The 13964-nt window shown below is 41.5% G+C and overlaps 1 protein-coding gene across 1 annotated transcript; it reads left to right on the top strand.

The window, feature by feature from the left end:
• Positions 1-2201: 2201 nt before the first annotated feature.
• LOC103645089 (uncharacterized) lies at positions 2202-4868 on the top strand. Its single transcript, XM_023300829.1, has 8 exons — positions 2202-2383; positions 2483-2952; positions 3029-3121; positions 3474-3572; positions 3660-4004; positions 4086-4262; positions 4357-4593; positions 4791-4868. The coding sequence occupies exons 2-8, from the start codon at positions 2548-2550 to the stop codon at positions 4866-4868; spliced, it is 1434 nt and encodes a 477-aa protein (XP_023156597.1). The 5' UTR covers positions 2202-2383; positions 2483-2547.
• Positions 4869-13964: the final 9096 nt, after the last annotated feature.

The raw sequence follows: 13964 nt of genomic DNA, 5'->3' as shown, positions 1-13964 counted from the left end.
ATATGCTCTATACCTCTTTAGAAAATTTGCGTGGTGATTTATTTCTTTTTAATATTGCTTGTATGTTTATTTCATGGTTTGTTTATGTATGGACATGACTATAGTATGCAACTGTGTTCTTAATTTGTGCTTATATGATATTAGATTCGAGTTGAAAGTCGTTTCAAATCCTACATAAAGAGTATGGATAAATCATGGATCACAAGTGAGGCTAGGTACAAAGCAACTTTTCATAGCAACTCTTATGTTATTCTATAGTTATATTGATATGTAACATAGGAACTGTATGTAGGGAGACAAAGGTTTATAAACAAGGGGTGAATGGTTTTCTAGCTTTTGCATTTAGACATTCAGCAATAGGAAACAAGATACTATGCCCTTGCAAGAAGTGTGTTAACTCATTTTGGAGAGAGGCCGGTGAAGTGCGAGAACACTTGATATGTGATGGTTTTCTAAAAGGGTACACAACATGGACCTTACATGGAGAAGCTTCGTCCTCTTTTGTGAATCATGGTAACAATGATGATGAGTTTAGCGAGCATCCTACAGAAGATGATGCAATATCTGAGTTGTTAAAGGATTTAGCTTGTGGTTTAGATGATGGAGGGGATATGGAGGATGATGGGTCTTTTGAAGAACCTAATGAAGACACAGTAGCCATTCGTAAGCTAGCAGAAGACAATAGTCAAGAATTATATCCGGGTTGTCAAAACTACTCAAAGCTACGTTTCCTAGTTCGTTTGCTTCACATCAAACTTCTTGGAGGATGGACAGATAGAAGTTTTGATTTGTTGGTAGATTTACTTGTTGATGCACTACCTAAGGGTTCGGCACTTCCTAGAAACTTTCATGAAGCAAAGAAAGTGGTCAAATCTGTAGGAGTCGGGTACACTACAATTCATGCATGTGAAAATGATTGCATTCTATTTTGGAAGGAGCATAAAAAACTTGATTCATGCTCGGTATGTAGTGTCTCACGTTGGAAATCAGAAAAGAAGAGTCTAGATGGGAAACGTGAGTACAAAGTTCCTAGGAAGGTGCTTCGTTATTTCCCTATTAAAAAAAGACTCCAAAGATTGTTTGTTTCTTCTAAATTTGCAAGTCTCACAAGGTGGCATGATGAAGATAGAGTAAAAGATGGTTTGCTTAGGCATCCTGCCGATTCACCCTTGTGGAAAGATATTGATCAAAAGTATCCAGAATTTGCTATGGATAGTCGTAATATCCGCCTAGCATTTACTACAGATGGTTTCAATCCATATCGGACAATGAATGTTAGTTATAGTATTTGGCCTGGCATATTGATTCCACTCAACTTTCCACCATCAATGTGCATGAAGGATTCAAATTTTATCTTGTCTGTCTTAATTCCTGGTCGATCTTCTGCGGGTAGTGATATGGACGTTTATTTTCAGCCCCTTGTCTATGATCTGCTTGATATGTTTGTTAATGGTGTGAAGACCTATGATGCCTCAAAGGGTGAATATTTTCAGTTGCGTGCTGCAATAATTTGGACCATCACTGATTTCCCTGGTCTAGGCAGTGTATCCGGATTTGTCACCTCTGGTGAAGCAGCGTGTCCTGATTGCCACTCATTGATTTGTTCTCTCAGACTTGGAAATGGTAGCAAGTCTTGCTACATGGGACATCGTAGGTTCTTACATCCAAACCACCCATTTAGGTCTGATGTTGATTCATTTGGTGAAAGTGAGTTGAGGCCAACACCTACTCCTCTTTCAGGAGAGGAAATTTTAGATTGTACAAAAAATTTGAAAACAATTTATGGCAAGAAGCCATCAGGTAAGTTTTAGTGTGTATTTATATAGCAGTTTTAGTTCTAGCAGTTTTAGTGTGTATTTATATAGCAATTTTAGTGTGAAAACAATTTATGGCAAGAAGCCATCAGGCCAGCACCTACTCCACTCATATAGCAGTTTTAGTTCTAGCAGTTTTAGTGTGTATTTATATAGCAGTTTTGACAACTAAAACAACTTTGAATATATAGCAGTTTTAGTTCTAGCAGTTTTAGTGTGTATTTATATAGCAGTTTTAGTGTGTATTTATATAGCAGTTTTAGTTCTAGCAGTTTTAGTGTGTATTTATATAGCAGTTTTAGTGTGTATTTATATAGCAGTTTTAGTTCTAGCAGTTTTAGTGTGTATTTAACTGCATAACATTCATGCCATTTGCTTGTAGAAAAAACAGAAGACAAGTGTTCCAACAACTAAACCTCCAAACTTGCGACCAAGGCCGCAAAGACAAAGTGTTCCAACAACTAAACCTCCAAACTTGCGACCAAGGCCACAAAGACAAAATGCTCAACCTCAAGACGAACAAGCGATTGCTGATTTGCAGACGGTGGGAGATTTTCTCACCGACAATGGTGATGACTCATAATCCTCATATTTATATATCATGTATATCATTTAGTACATGCAACTTCTTTTAACAGTTACCAATGTGTGCTTTTCATTTGCTTAAGTTGAAGTTACCGAGGATGATCCAATCAATGCTACAAAAAAGAGGCCTGCAAGGGGCATAACTAAGATGGAGGGAATATTCTCAAGGTCACCTGAAATGCCAAAAATCAAAATTTTACTCAATGATCGAGGTCAGCCTATTGGTAAAAGTGCTAGACAACTTTCAAGTGCTATTGAGTGTCAAGTTAGAAAGAAATTGTCTATTGCTACCACGGACTGGAGGCTTGTTGATATTAACAAGAAGTATGAGCTGTGGGAGGATATAAAGACATATTATGATGTAGATGATGCTGCCTTAAACTGGGTGATGCGCACAGCTGGAAAGAAGTGGAAGCAATTTAAAGCATCCATAAAGCAACGATACTTCAATCCTGAATTGTCTATAAAAGAAATTCCAGAATGTCCTGATAAGAGGGTTAATGATGATGATTGGCACTCTATGTACAACTATTGGATGTCTTCTGAATTTCAGGTAAGCTCTACACTTTAGTTCTAATAAAGCAACCATACTTCAATCCTGTAACACATATTTTTTATGCTATTTTTAGGATCGCTCAGAAAAAGCTAAAATAAATCGACAAAAGCTAAAGATGCACCATACAGCCGGCAGTGTGAGCTATGCATGTTCAGAATATGATTTGGTAATGTTCTTTGTATTTTACTATCTCTATTCATGATTACATCCTGCTGCTCCACATTCGATGTATTTTACTACTAGTGCTGCTGTCTTGTGTTCCTTGTGCTGTTGTAGTCCAGCTTTCACCACTTGACTACTTGTGCTACTGTGCTGTTTTCCTCAGAACTCACTCCTAAACCACCTGTTGTAGTCCAGCTTTCACCAATGATGATTCCTTGCTATTTTCAATGAACTTGCATATTACATTTTTTCGAAGGGTGAATATGGAGATAGAAGTCATACTACATTGTTACTCACTTGATAATCATTCATTGTTTACTAAAATGTGGGCACCAAATAACAAAGTATGTTTGCAGGCTGTGAAACTAGGACGTCCTCCACGAAGAGATGAAAACTTTATCCAAACCCATACAAGAAAAAATGGAGTTCCTACAGAACAGGCAAAACCAATAATTGTAAGGCTTTGTTGTTAATTTTTAGTACAATATGCATTTCTATCTGAATTACTTTTTATGATGTGAATCATCTTTAATTCTCTATAGGACCAACTTAATGATGTTGTTGGAGTATATCCAGAGTTAAAGGACCGGTCAATTCAAGAGGGTGATGTATTCTCTGTTGTTTGTGGAACGAAAGAGCCAAAAGGATATGTTCGTGTTTTGGGTTTAGGCCCTACTCCTCAAGATATTGGCACTCCAGGGTTGAAGTCTTATACTGCAACAAGACTACAAATGGAGATTCTTGCTCGTACAAAGGTTCAAAGTGAGAAGGCTGCTTTAGAACAGCGTGTACTTGAGCTACAGACTCAAATTGAGCAAAGGGCTCAACCAGACCGGGCAAGTGAAGAGCCCACGTCACATCACGGCTCTACTTCATTTCAACATAAGGTATTCAATATTTTCATTCATGCTGCTTTATCCTAATTTTCTAGATTTCTTGTACTATGCTATGAAATTGTGTTTCTTAAGGTGATGAGGAACAAGTTTGCTGCTGAGGATGAGGAAGACAATGAAGAATATTGTGCTTCTGAAGATGAGGAATTAGATGATGAGGATGATCAAATATTTCATCAGATGCAAGGTGCAAACTCACCAAGATCTACAAGGCACTTTGCTGAAGCTTCACACTCTAAACATGATGATCTTGTAATGCTCTCATTCATTTCATACATTTTCTAACCTTTATTTTCATAAACCCTCAAAAACATTGAAGTTAATTATTCTTAATCATTTGCACCAGGTTGGAAAAGATGTCATATTATATGCTATGTTGAGATCTGATTTGCCTGTGGCTAAAGGGACAATTGTTTCAACTAAACCAAGCACAACAGTTGGAGGCCAGATCCTTGGAAGGCAATATTGTGAAGTTATTGTAACTTGTGTGCTAAAACGAGATACAATTTTGCCTCGCCCTTGTGCCAATGTGGAAACTATGGCTGATGCTTACATGATGTCAGTTGCATGGCCGTATAAGAAAGTAAGTCTATATCTTATCTTTTTTTATGTTTAGATTTATATGAGCCATCAACTTAATGATGATTAACCTTGATTGCACCAGCTGAAGTTGGTGCATAAGGCTGCAACACCGTCTACTGAAGGTAGACAAGGCATCAAAACTGTATTTTTATTTGCAAATGTAGCAACAATATACTAATTTGATGTACTTTTTTCTAGGGTGTTCTGGACAAAGAAAGCTTGTACCTTAAAACAGGAGGATACAAGAAGCTAGAGTGGTTGTCTGAAGGTTTTTGAACTGCCTAAAGTATTAGTGTAGCTTTGGTGCTTTTGTGACTGATCAGCTCTGGAGCAGCTAGAGTGATGTAGTTGTGGGCTTTTGAACAATAGCTAGAGTGATATGAAACATTAGTGATGTAGTTGTGGGCTTTTGAACTGCTTCAAGCTGGAGTGATGTCGTTGTGGTGCTTTTGTGACTGATCATCTCTGGAGCTTTTGTGAATGATCTAGCTAGCTATCTGTAAATGATCTAGTTGTGAATGATATTATAATTGTGATGCTTTTGTCATATAATTGTGGTGCTTTTGTGTTTATGTGATGGATCTATGACTGTGGTATACTGATTAACTGTGTATGTCTTTATGATTTGTGTATAAAAATTTGTGATTTGTGGTGCTTAATTAAATGCATATTATTATTAATAAAAACTGTAGAAACCGTGACTTTCTGTTGGTTGCTAAATGTATAGTATGACGATTGACGGTTGGTTGCTAAATCTACAGTACAGCCACTCACGGTCGGTCGCTAAATATACAATATTAGCAACGGACGGTCGGTCGCTAAAAAGATGTTGGTCGCTAAAGCCTTTAGCGACGGCACTTACAGCGACCATCCTTATGGGTCGCTAAAGGTTTTTAGCGACCAACCGTAGGTCGCTGAAGGCCGTTTTAGCAACCAACCGTAGGTCGCTGTAAGTGAACCGTCGTGTAGTGAATAGTGTCAAAGCTTCTAGGACATGACTAGGACAACATATAAAAACTTTTGCACCTGAAGGTACCTAGCTTTTGCATAATAGAGGACTTCACTAATAAAGTACACATGGCACTAGATTTTTTGAGGAATTGGTAGCGGGTGTCTAGGGAATAGAGTCAAGGCATAAAGAGTCTATGGCATTCATGGGTGTGTCTGTGAGCTCAAACTCCAAATCAATGGCCATGACTGTCATGTTCTCCTAGGACAAGTCCTTGTTTCTCTCATGGGTCAGTCTAGGGTTCCTAGTGAGCGCTAGGGACCTATATTATATTATCAGGTCCCTAGATGCCCGAAGGGGCTCCAGACGCTAGTGAGTAGCCAATGGCACTAAAGTAGGCACTGAATGTTCAACAATAACCATGCTTACTATGTTAGGAGTCACAATAGTGTATATGAAGAGGGGCTTGTTTTGTTCTAGGGCGAGAATCACCTGAGTGGTAAGGCACTTTTTAAGTCTTTGTAGAGCTTGCTTTGCTTCGTATGTTCATTAAAATACTTTGGTGTCACGAAGGATCTTGAAAATGGTATTCCCCACTCTCCTAACTTGAAAATGAAATGGCTAAGGGCCACCATGGACCTGGTCAAGCGCTAGACTTTCTAGATGCACGTTGGGGCCGCATGGGTTCTATATCCTGGTTTTTTCTAGGTTATCTTCAATAACCTAGTGGGAAACCAAAAAACTAAACACTTCCAAGACAATACCATAAACACAATGCTATGTGGGTTTCTCTTATGCTCTTGAAGACCACGACTTTAGCAAAGAGCAAGCCACTTTACTGGGTTTGAACTACAATATCATATACATAGACTCAATAGTTTTGCCCATGGGTTCGTCTAAGGTTGCATGTGTTTCTCAGACAAAGGTTGACAAGGAATTTTTTAATTCATACAACATATTCACATAGCAGTACAACCTTCGAGGAGTTACAAAAGATTTTCTCCTCATCTTCCCTTGCTAATCTAATCTGATGAAAACCCGAGTATGCATCTAAGGAAGTCAAAAACTCACAACTAGAAGTATAGTCTACTATTTTGTCTATTCGAGGGAGGGGGTATGGATCTTAGGTACATGCCTTGGCCAACCATTTGGGGTGCTAGACCTTATCGATGAAGCCGACATGAAGGAGCTTGTCGATCTTGGTTTACGCGAGCTCTTGCTTTTTATAGATTACCTTTGAAGCTTCTGGCTGATAGGTCAGGCATCAAGGCGAATGGCCAGATGATGCTCGGTCACCTCTCTAGGGACCCTAGGCATGTCAGATGGTTCCCATGAATATATGTCAACATGCCCGGGGTCACTAGGGAGGTGATCGAGCCAAATGTTGTTGCAAAGACACTAAGGTACCAAAAGGACATGTGACAGTATTGCTAGGCGGCGAGGAGCGAGTCCTAATATCATAGAGTATGCCTACTAGATCATGACATTAAGAGCCTAATGTACAAGGAATTTTATAGAGGTTCAGGCCACACAGTGTGACCCTATGTCCTCTTTTGATGATGGATTACTATATGTAGGGTGTTTATAAGATTAAATGTCATAGACACAAAGAGGGAAACTTACACCTAGGAGAACAGTCCACTAATTCAAGCTAGACTAACTCCTATAACTGCCTTGGCTAGATTGCTTTCAAGTCTCTTGGCTTGGATTTGGTGGATCCCACTTATGATTAAGTGGAAGGTAAGTCATGCTTGGTCTTGTGAACCTAAATTAAATATTGTCCTACCACCCTTTTTATAGTCCAAAAGAGTGATAGTATTACATGTATATACTTTATGTGGCCCTAGTCTATTATAGAGTCGATTATGTTAAGAGATCTCCAGGTTGATAAAATGACCATAAGTGTCATGCTATTGAGGGACATGTCAATTGTCTTTGAAAGAGAAATACTAGATATAGAATAAATCTAGTAAAATACAAGAAACCATATCAAGTCAGATTTAAACCTAAGTGAATAGGTTCCACTGAAGGGACCCTAGCTAACCAGCTCAGTGGCGGATGCGGTACCAGAATTCATGGGGGCCAAAAAGACCGCACGATAAAATCAAGCAAGAATCTAAAAACTAGTGTTGCATAGGATTGAAGTTTCATATCAAAATATGATACAAATTCAAAGAAGAAAACTATATGAAAAAACATATCGCTATGTTTTGCTGGCCGAATCGAAGTCGTTTATACCTTATTGAATGTTGACCTCATCCAAGGGCGAGATCACCAGCAAAGGGACAAGGTTAGATTTTTTTCTCCAGATGAGAGCCAGGACTTGCTGGTTCACCAAGCTAGTTGGCCACCAAGGACAGGTCGCCTCATCATGACGAGCAAGATCGGACCTGCCATATGGGTCGGCGTCACGATGACAACAAAGCAGGACGGAGCACCGAGAAGGGTGGGGTTGGGTGGCGTCGCGTGTCGAGAAAGGTGCTACGAATGGTGATGTCGGGAGTGGGGCATTAGGGCAGACTGGCTCGAGCGGCGTTAGGAAGAATGGGATCGGACGGATAGATGCGAGGACTGAAGCGAGAGGAGGGGAGTCGGAAGGACGGGATGCCAAAAAGTCCCAAGACAAGATTGTTTCATCCCACACAAAACTTAAATTCTTATTTGCATAAGCATAAATTAACATCATATATACCATGTTATAAAAAATTGAGGGGGACCATGGCCCACTTTACCCCCCTCTTGGTCTACCCCTGAACCAGCTAAGATACTTTTAGGCTAAAGTTACATGCCTTCCTATCACCATCTTCCATTTTAAGTTCCACCCTATGAACATCACATATCCTATCTAATAATCTTAGTCTTAATGTAGATTAGATTATCTCAAACCAGAAGTATGCCATTTATTAACCATTAATTAAATGATGTTGTTCAACTTTGCACATGCTTATTTGTAATTTCAAATCTAAGCTTGTGTTTATTTTATGGTATAATGACTTTTCCATTCAATATCGTGGTATTGCAGTAGAGCGTGTTACAACGGGTGTGCTTGTGTGTGAAAGGGAAATTGGGTTAACCATTTCCTATAACTAATTTTGGTGGTTGATACTCAACACAAACATATGGACTAACTAGTTTATTCTAGAATTCATGTATTACATGTGCATAAGGTTCAACACAAACCAAGAAAGAAATCAAGTTAGGGACACAATTTGAAATGGAGGAAAGAACTTGAGTGTGCTGAAAATTGGCGCACCGGACTATCTGGTGTGCCACCGGACAGTGTTCGCTGCACCAGGACCGTACAGATGTCAACCAGCCACTCTCAGGAATTCCAGGGCGCGCTCCGCTATAATTCACCAGACTGTCTGGTATGCCAGCGCAGCAACGGCTAGCTCGTGCCAACGGTCGACTCTGCCAAGTGACCAGTGCAGCACAATACCGCGCAGAAGTCAGAGGGGCACCAGACTGTCCGGTGTGGCACCGGACTGTCTAGTGCCACAAGAAGACAAAGCTCCAAGGGTCAACCCAGCTCCGAACCCTAACAATTGGGTGACATGGCAGCGCACCGGACAAGGAACAATGCCTGTCCGGTGGCGCACCAGACTGTCCGGTGCGTCCATCGCCAGCAGCCTCCCCAACGGCTATGGAAGTGGTTGGGGGCTATAAATACCCCCAACCACCTCATTCATATCCATCCAAGCATTCCAAACATCTCATTCAATACAAGAGCAAAAGACTCCACTCCAAGACACATCAAATAGATTGAATCCTCTCTAAGCCTCCAAATCAACTCAAATCCATTAGGGACTTGAGAGAGGGTGTTTTGTGTTCTTTGTTGCTCTTGTTGCTTGGCTTGGCCTTTTTCTTTTCTTATTCTTATTCTCAAGTGCTTTATAAGCGAAGCAAGAGACACCAAATGTGTGGTGATCCTTGCGGGGTCTTAGTGACCCGTGAGATTAAGGAAGAAGGCTCACTCGGTCTAAGTGATCGTTTGAGAGAGGGAAAGGGTTGAAATAGACACGGTCTTTGTGACCTCCTCAATAGGGACTAGGTTCTTTGGAATCGAACCTCGGTAAAACAAATCATCATGTTCACTCGCCTTGATTCTTGTTTGATTTCTTTTCCCCTCTCTTTCGGACTTGAATTTAATTCTAACGCTAACCCCCGACCTTAGTGCTTGATTAAGTTTATAAATTTCAGGTTTCGCCTATTCACCCACCTCTAGGCGACTATTATTTGGTATCAGAGCCAGTGCTTCATTAAGAGTCTAACCAACTCGAAGTGATGTCTGGAGATCACGCCAAGAGGGAAATCATGACCGGCGACAAATCCGCATGCTCGGGGAGGACTCTCTCAAGGGAGTCCGCAACAAACACAAGGAGGAATCCTCTTCCTCCATCAATGTAAGACCCAAAATCTGTATAAGAAAAAAATAATAACAAAATAAATATATGAAGAGATAAAATAGTAAATTCAGATATCTCAAATTATACTTGAGTATTGAAAATTGAGGACTGAATTTTGAAAACCAAGAATTATATTAGAAAAGAAGTAGTACAACGGTTTTCAATTCAACTAAATGGTTATCCATTTCATTAAATGAAGCACTATAGGCATTTTATACTTATGAATATGTGGTGAAGCATGTTAATAAAGAGTCATAATTTAAACTTGGGACCTCAAAGTATAAGTGAGAATAAAATAGAAAATAGAAAAGGGATTTAATGGAACTATTTATTTCTTCCATAAATATATAATAAGGAAAAGAATAGAAAAATAATATTGTAAATAGTAGATTTTATATTAGGAATTATTTTGACACTGGAAAAGTTGAAGTTCAAAACATATGTTTGAATTTGAAGTGAGAACTTTGAAGTAGAAGAGGAAATTTTAGGGTTTGAGGAAAAGGAAGAAAATACTAAACAAACAAAATAAATGTATAGAATAAATAAATTTGTCCATACTATGTTCAAATGGAACACTTAAGGAGAAGACAAATTCGCCACAAATTTTGAATTAAAATTGGAATTGAAATATGAATTTGGAAACAAACTAGAATTATAAAATAAAAGGAGAAAACTCAATTGGTCCAACTCCCTGCTTTCGGCCCAGCCAGCCGGCCCATCTCCCTACCGCGCCACCCTGACGTGTGGGACCTCGGCAACAATACCACGCGCGTTCTAGCCCTGCATCTCTGCCTCGTGGGGCCCGTTGCCAGACGCTCTCCCTCTTGTTCTCTTTTTCCTTCTAGCTGACACGATGGCCCAGGTGTGCAGAACCCCTCGCTGTAACAGACACAGCGAGATCCCTGGCGAAATTCCGGTCAGCGCCTTCATCCGGTGAACGCAGGCTGCCTTGCGCCTACCGGTGACATTCTCATATTGTCGCCCTAGAACCGCGCGTAGCTCGACCAACCTCTCCCCCGATTTTCTCGCTGCTGACTCGGGTTGTTGCAACCGGGCGCGACCACTTCATCGGACTCTCTGGGGACTAGGGTTGAGGATTGGTCAATTTGGCCATTAACCTCGCCCATGTCGCATGCGCCTCTCGGGGGAGATAAAAGACGCTAGACAGGATAGCCTCTGCCTCGTTTTTTCAACCGGGCGCCATCGCTGTGTGGGAGGAGAGAGAGAAAGAAGAAAGCCGCCGCACAGTCATCTCGCCTACGGTACTGCTGCTAGCCAGTGGTGTGGTCTGTCGGTTTTTCCGGATCGTGTTGTGAGTGTTCGTGATATCGCGGGGTAGGTCCAGTGGCGGGAGCCGCACCAATTGCTCGCCGGAGTCAACACGTCGCCGCGGATCCGCCTATCGTCGTGGGCAGCGCTTCATCGCGGGAAATTCTTGGTGAGTACCTTCTCGGGTGATTGGTCATTGTCTCCGCTTCGCCTTGTGTTGCTCAGACCTGGGATTGGGGTACTGGCGCTTAAGATCATCGTCGTCGACCATGGTGACCGTCGAGGGAGTGGGCGGCGCGGCCGTCTGTTCGGCCGGGGGTTGGGGGCCGACCCGTTCGGCCGATGGATTTCCGGGGAACGGCCCCGATTAGAGCATTTGGGGATTTGATCCTGGACGTTGGTTTGATCAGCGGCGGTCGGGATTGATTGGGGCTGGCGTTTGGGGTGGAGCGCGATGACGCGTCCGATCGCAATCGGACGATTCCAGTTGCGCGCACGTATTTTAATTCTAAACCATTGACACGGGATCCTGCGGCTATCATGGTGTACCGCTTGGGGAGGAATGAGATCTAATCCTAAGCGTTGAATCCAGATCCAACGGCTGTAGTCACCCGATAACCCTTCGACCGTGCACTTTCACATAAGAACCCCTCAGGATTTTAGGAATAAACCCGCAGTCCATCCTAGGAGCTCACTGAGTCTCAGGATTTATTGCACCGAGGCCCTTGCACTCTGGGATTTTCATGCGCCTAGTCCAGGGAGTTTTTAAATCAGGGGAATTTAATTTGAAATGTATTTTTAAGGTAAAAATAAATGTTAGAATTGTATAATCCCTAGAAAATTCATATGAAGGCCAAATCAATCCATTCCAATTTCTATAATTTTATAATATTATTTTTTATCAATTAGTTTCACTGTTTTGACATGAAAGTCACATTAAAATTTATATCCTATTTAATCTTGTACAAAATATATAAAACCTTCAGAAATTCATAACTCTTTCGTTTTAATTCAGAGTTGACTCGTTCCAGTTGCGTTAGTCTCGTATAAATATTTACTGTGCAATAACACCATTTATTGTACCATGTCTCATTCTTTTATAATTAGATCTTTATTTAACTTATGTTGGTTACTATTGTTAATCTGCTTATCATTATAATCTACTAGAATATGATCTAAGGTCAATTTGTAACTTAGATTAAAGTTGAGATAATTATTTATAGAATAACCTCTTATATGATTTATATTAACCAATTTATAATATAGTTTAATATTTTAATCACACAGATCTTCCATAGATCATAACTCCTTAACCATGACTCCGATCTTAGTAGTTATCGATTATTCAGTTTGTACTTATGTTTGGTGTGATGTTAATTTTGTCTATACCATGTTTGTTTGTATTGCTATAACTAGCGCGAGGTTTCGAGGATCTGAAGAATCAATCCTGGTACCTGGAATCTCAAGTGCCAGGCAAGTGGTGCCCTTGATCCACTTTTGTTACCCAATAATATTCTTTATTATCATTATTCAATGCATAGGCTTAATTTTGATGGGACCAAATAGGTCACCCTAGCCTGTTTATCCATTTTACCTTGTTTACCCCTGAATCACTTGGGTAGTTTTGCTATTTGAGAGCACCTAGAGGGAGGGGTGAATAGGTGATCCTGTAAAATCAAACACTAAATTCCCACAAACTTGATTATAAAGATACTAATGTGAGTTAATCAAGTCTATGAGGTGAGCTCTTGCGAACACATACAATCAAAGAGAGAGCAATCACAAGAGACACACAATTTTATCCCGTGGTTCGGCCAAGTAACACTTGCCTACTTCCACGTTGTGGCGTCCCAATGGACGAGGGTTGCACTCAACCCCTTTCAAGTGATCCAATGATCAACTTGAATACCACGGTTTTCTCCCTTATAGTTTTCTTCCCGTTTGTGAGGAATCTCCACAAGTTGGAGCCTCTCGCCCTTACAAGATTGATCACAGAGAACACACAAGAGTAAGGTTGGGAAGAGCAACACACACAAGTCTCAAAAACGCAACACGCCACGCACACAAGTGAAGACTTGAGCTTAAATGACAACACAGGGAGTTCTCGACTCGAATGGAGCACAAATCTCTAACACAACAAAGCGAATGCGCGGGAGCAGAGTTTGAATGCCTTAGAATATTTAGTGAATGCTTGGGTGACTCCTCCATGCGCCTAGGGGACCCTTTTATAGCCCGAAGGCAGCTAGGAGCCGTTGGAGGCCAACTTGGAAGGCCAAACTTGCCTTCTGTCGGGTGGTGCTCGGACAGTCCGGTGCACCACCGACAGTCACTGAAGCTATCCGGTGCATGATCTCCTTCCTTTTCTGACGCATCCGACCATTGGTCCTCGGGGGCAGTTGGCGCACCGGACACTGTCCGGTGCACACTGGACAGTCCGGTGTGCCCAACTGATCGTTGCTGCGGGCCACGCGTCACCCGCAGATTGCGCGGCCGACCGTTGCGCTGGCTACCGTTGGCTCACCGGACAGTCCGGTGCGCCACCGGACAGTCCGGTGAATTATATCCACGTCGCCCCTTCGCTTTTACCAACGGCGACGAGTTCGTCGCAGATGACTCATCGGACAGTCCGGTGCACCACCAGACGGTCCGGTGAATTTTAGCCATACGCCGTCGTCGAGTCCCGAGAGCGGCCTTTTCACGCGGATCAGCCTGGCGCACCAGACACTGTCCGGTGCCCCACCAGATAGT

The sequence above is a fragment of the Zea mays genome, chromosome 1, assembly GCF_902167145.1.
Source record: "Zea mays cultivar B73 chromosome 1, Zm-B73-REFERENCE-NAM-5.0, whole genome shotgun sequence".
NCBI lineage: Eukaryota > Viridiplantae > Streptophyta > Magnoliopsida > Poales > Poaceae > Zea > Zea mays.
Note: the sequence above shows the minus strand (reverse complement) of the source record. Positions and strands in the feature narration are given on the sequence as shown.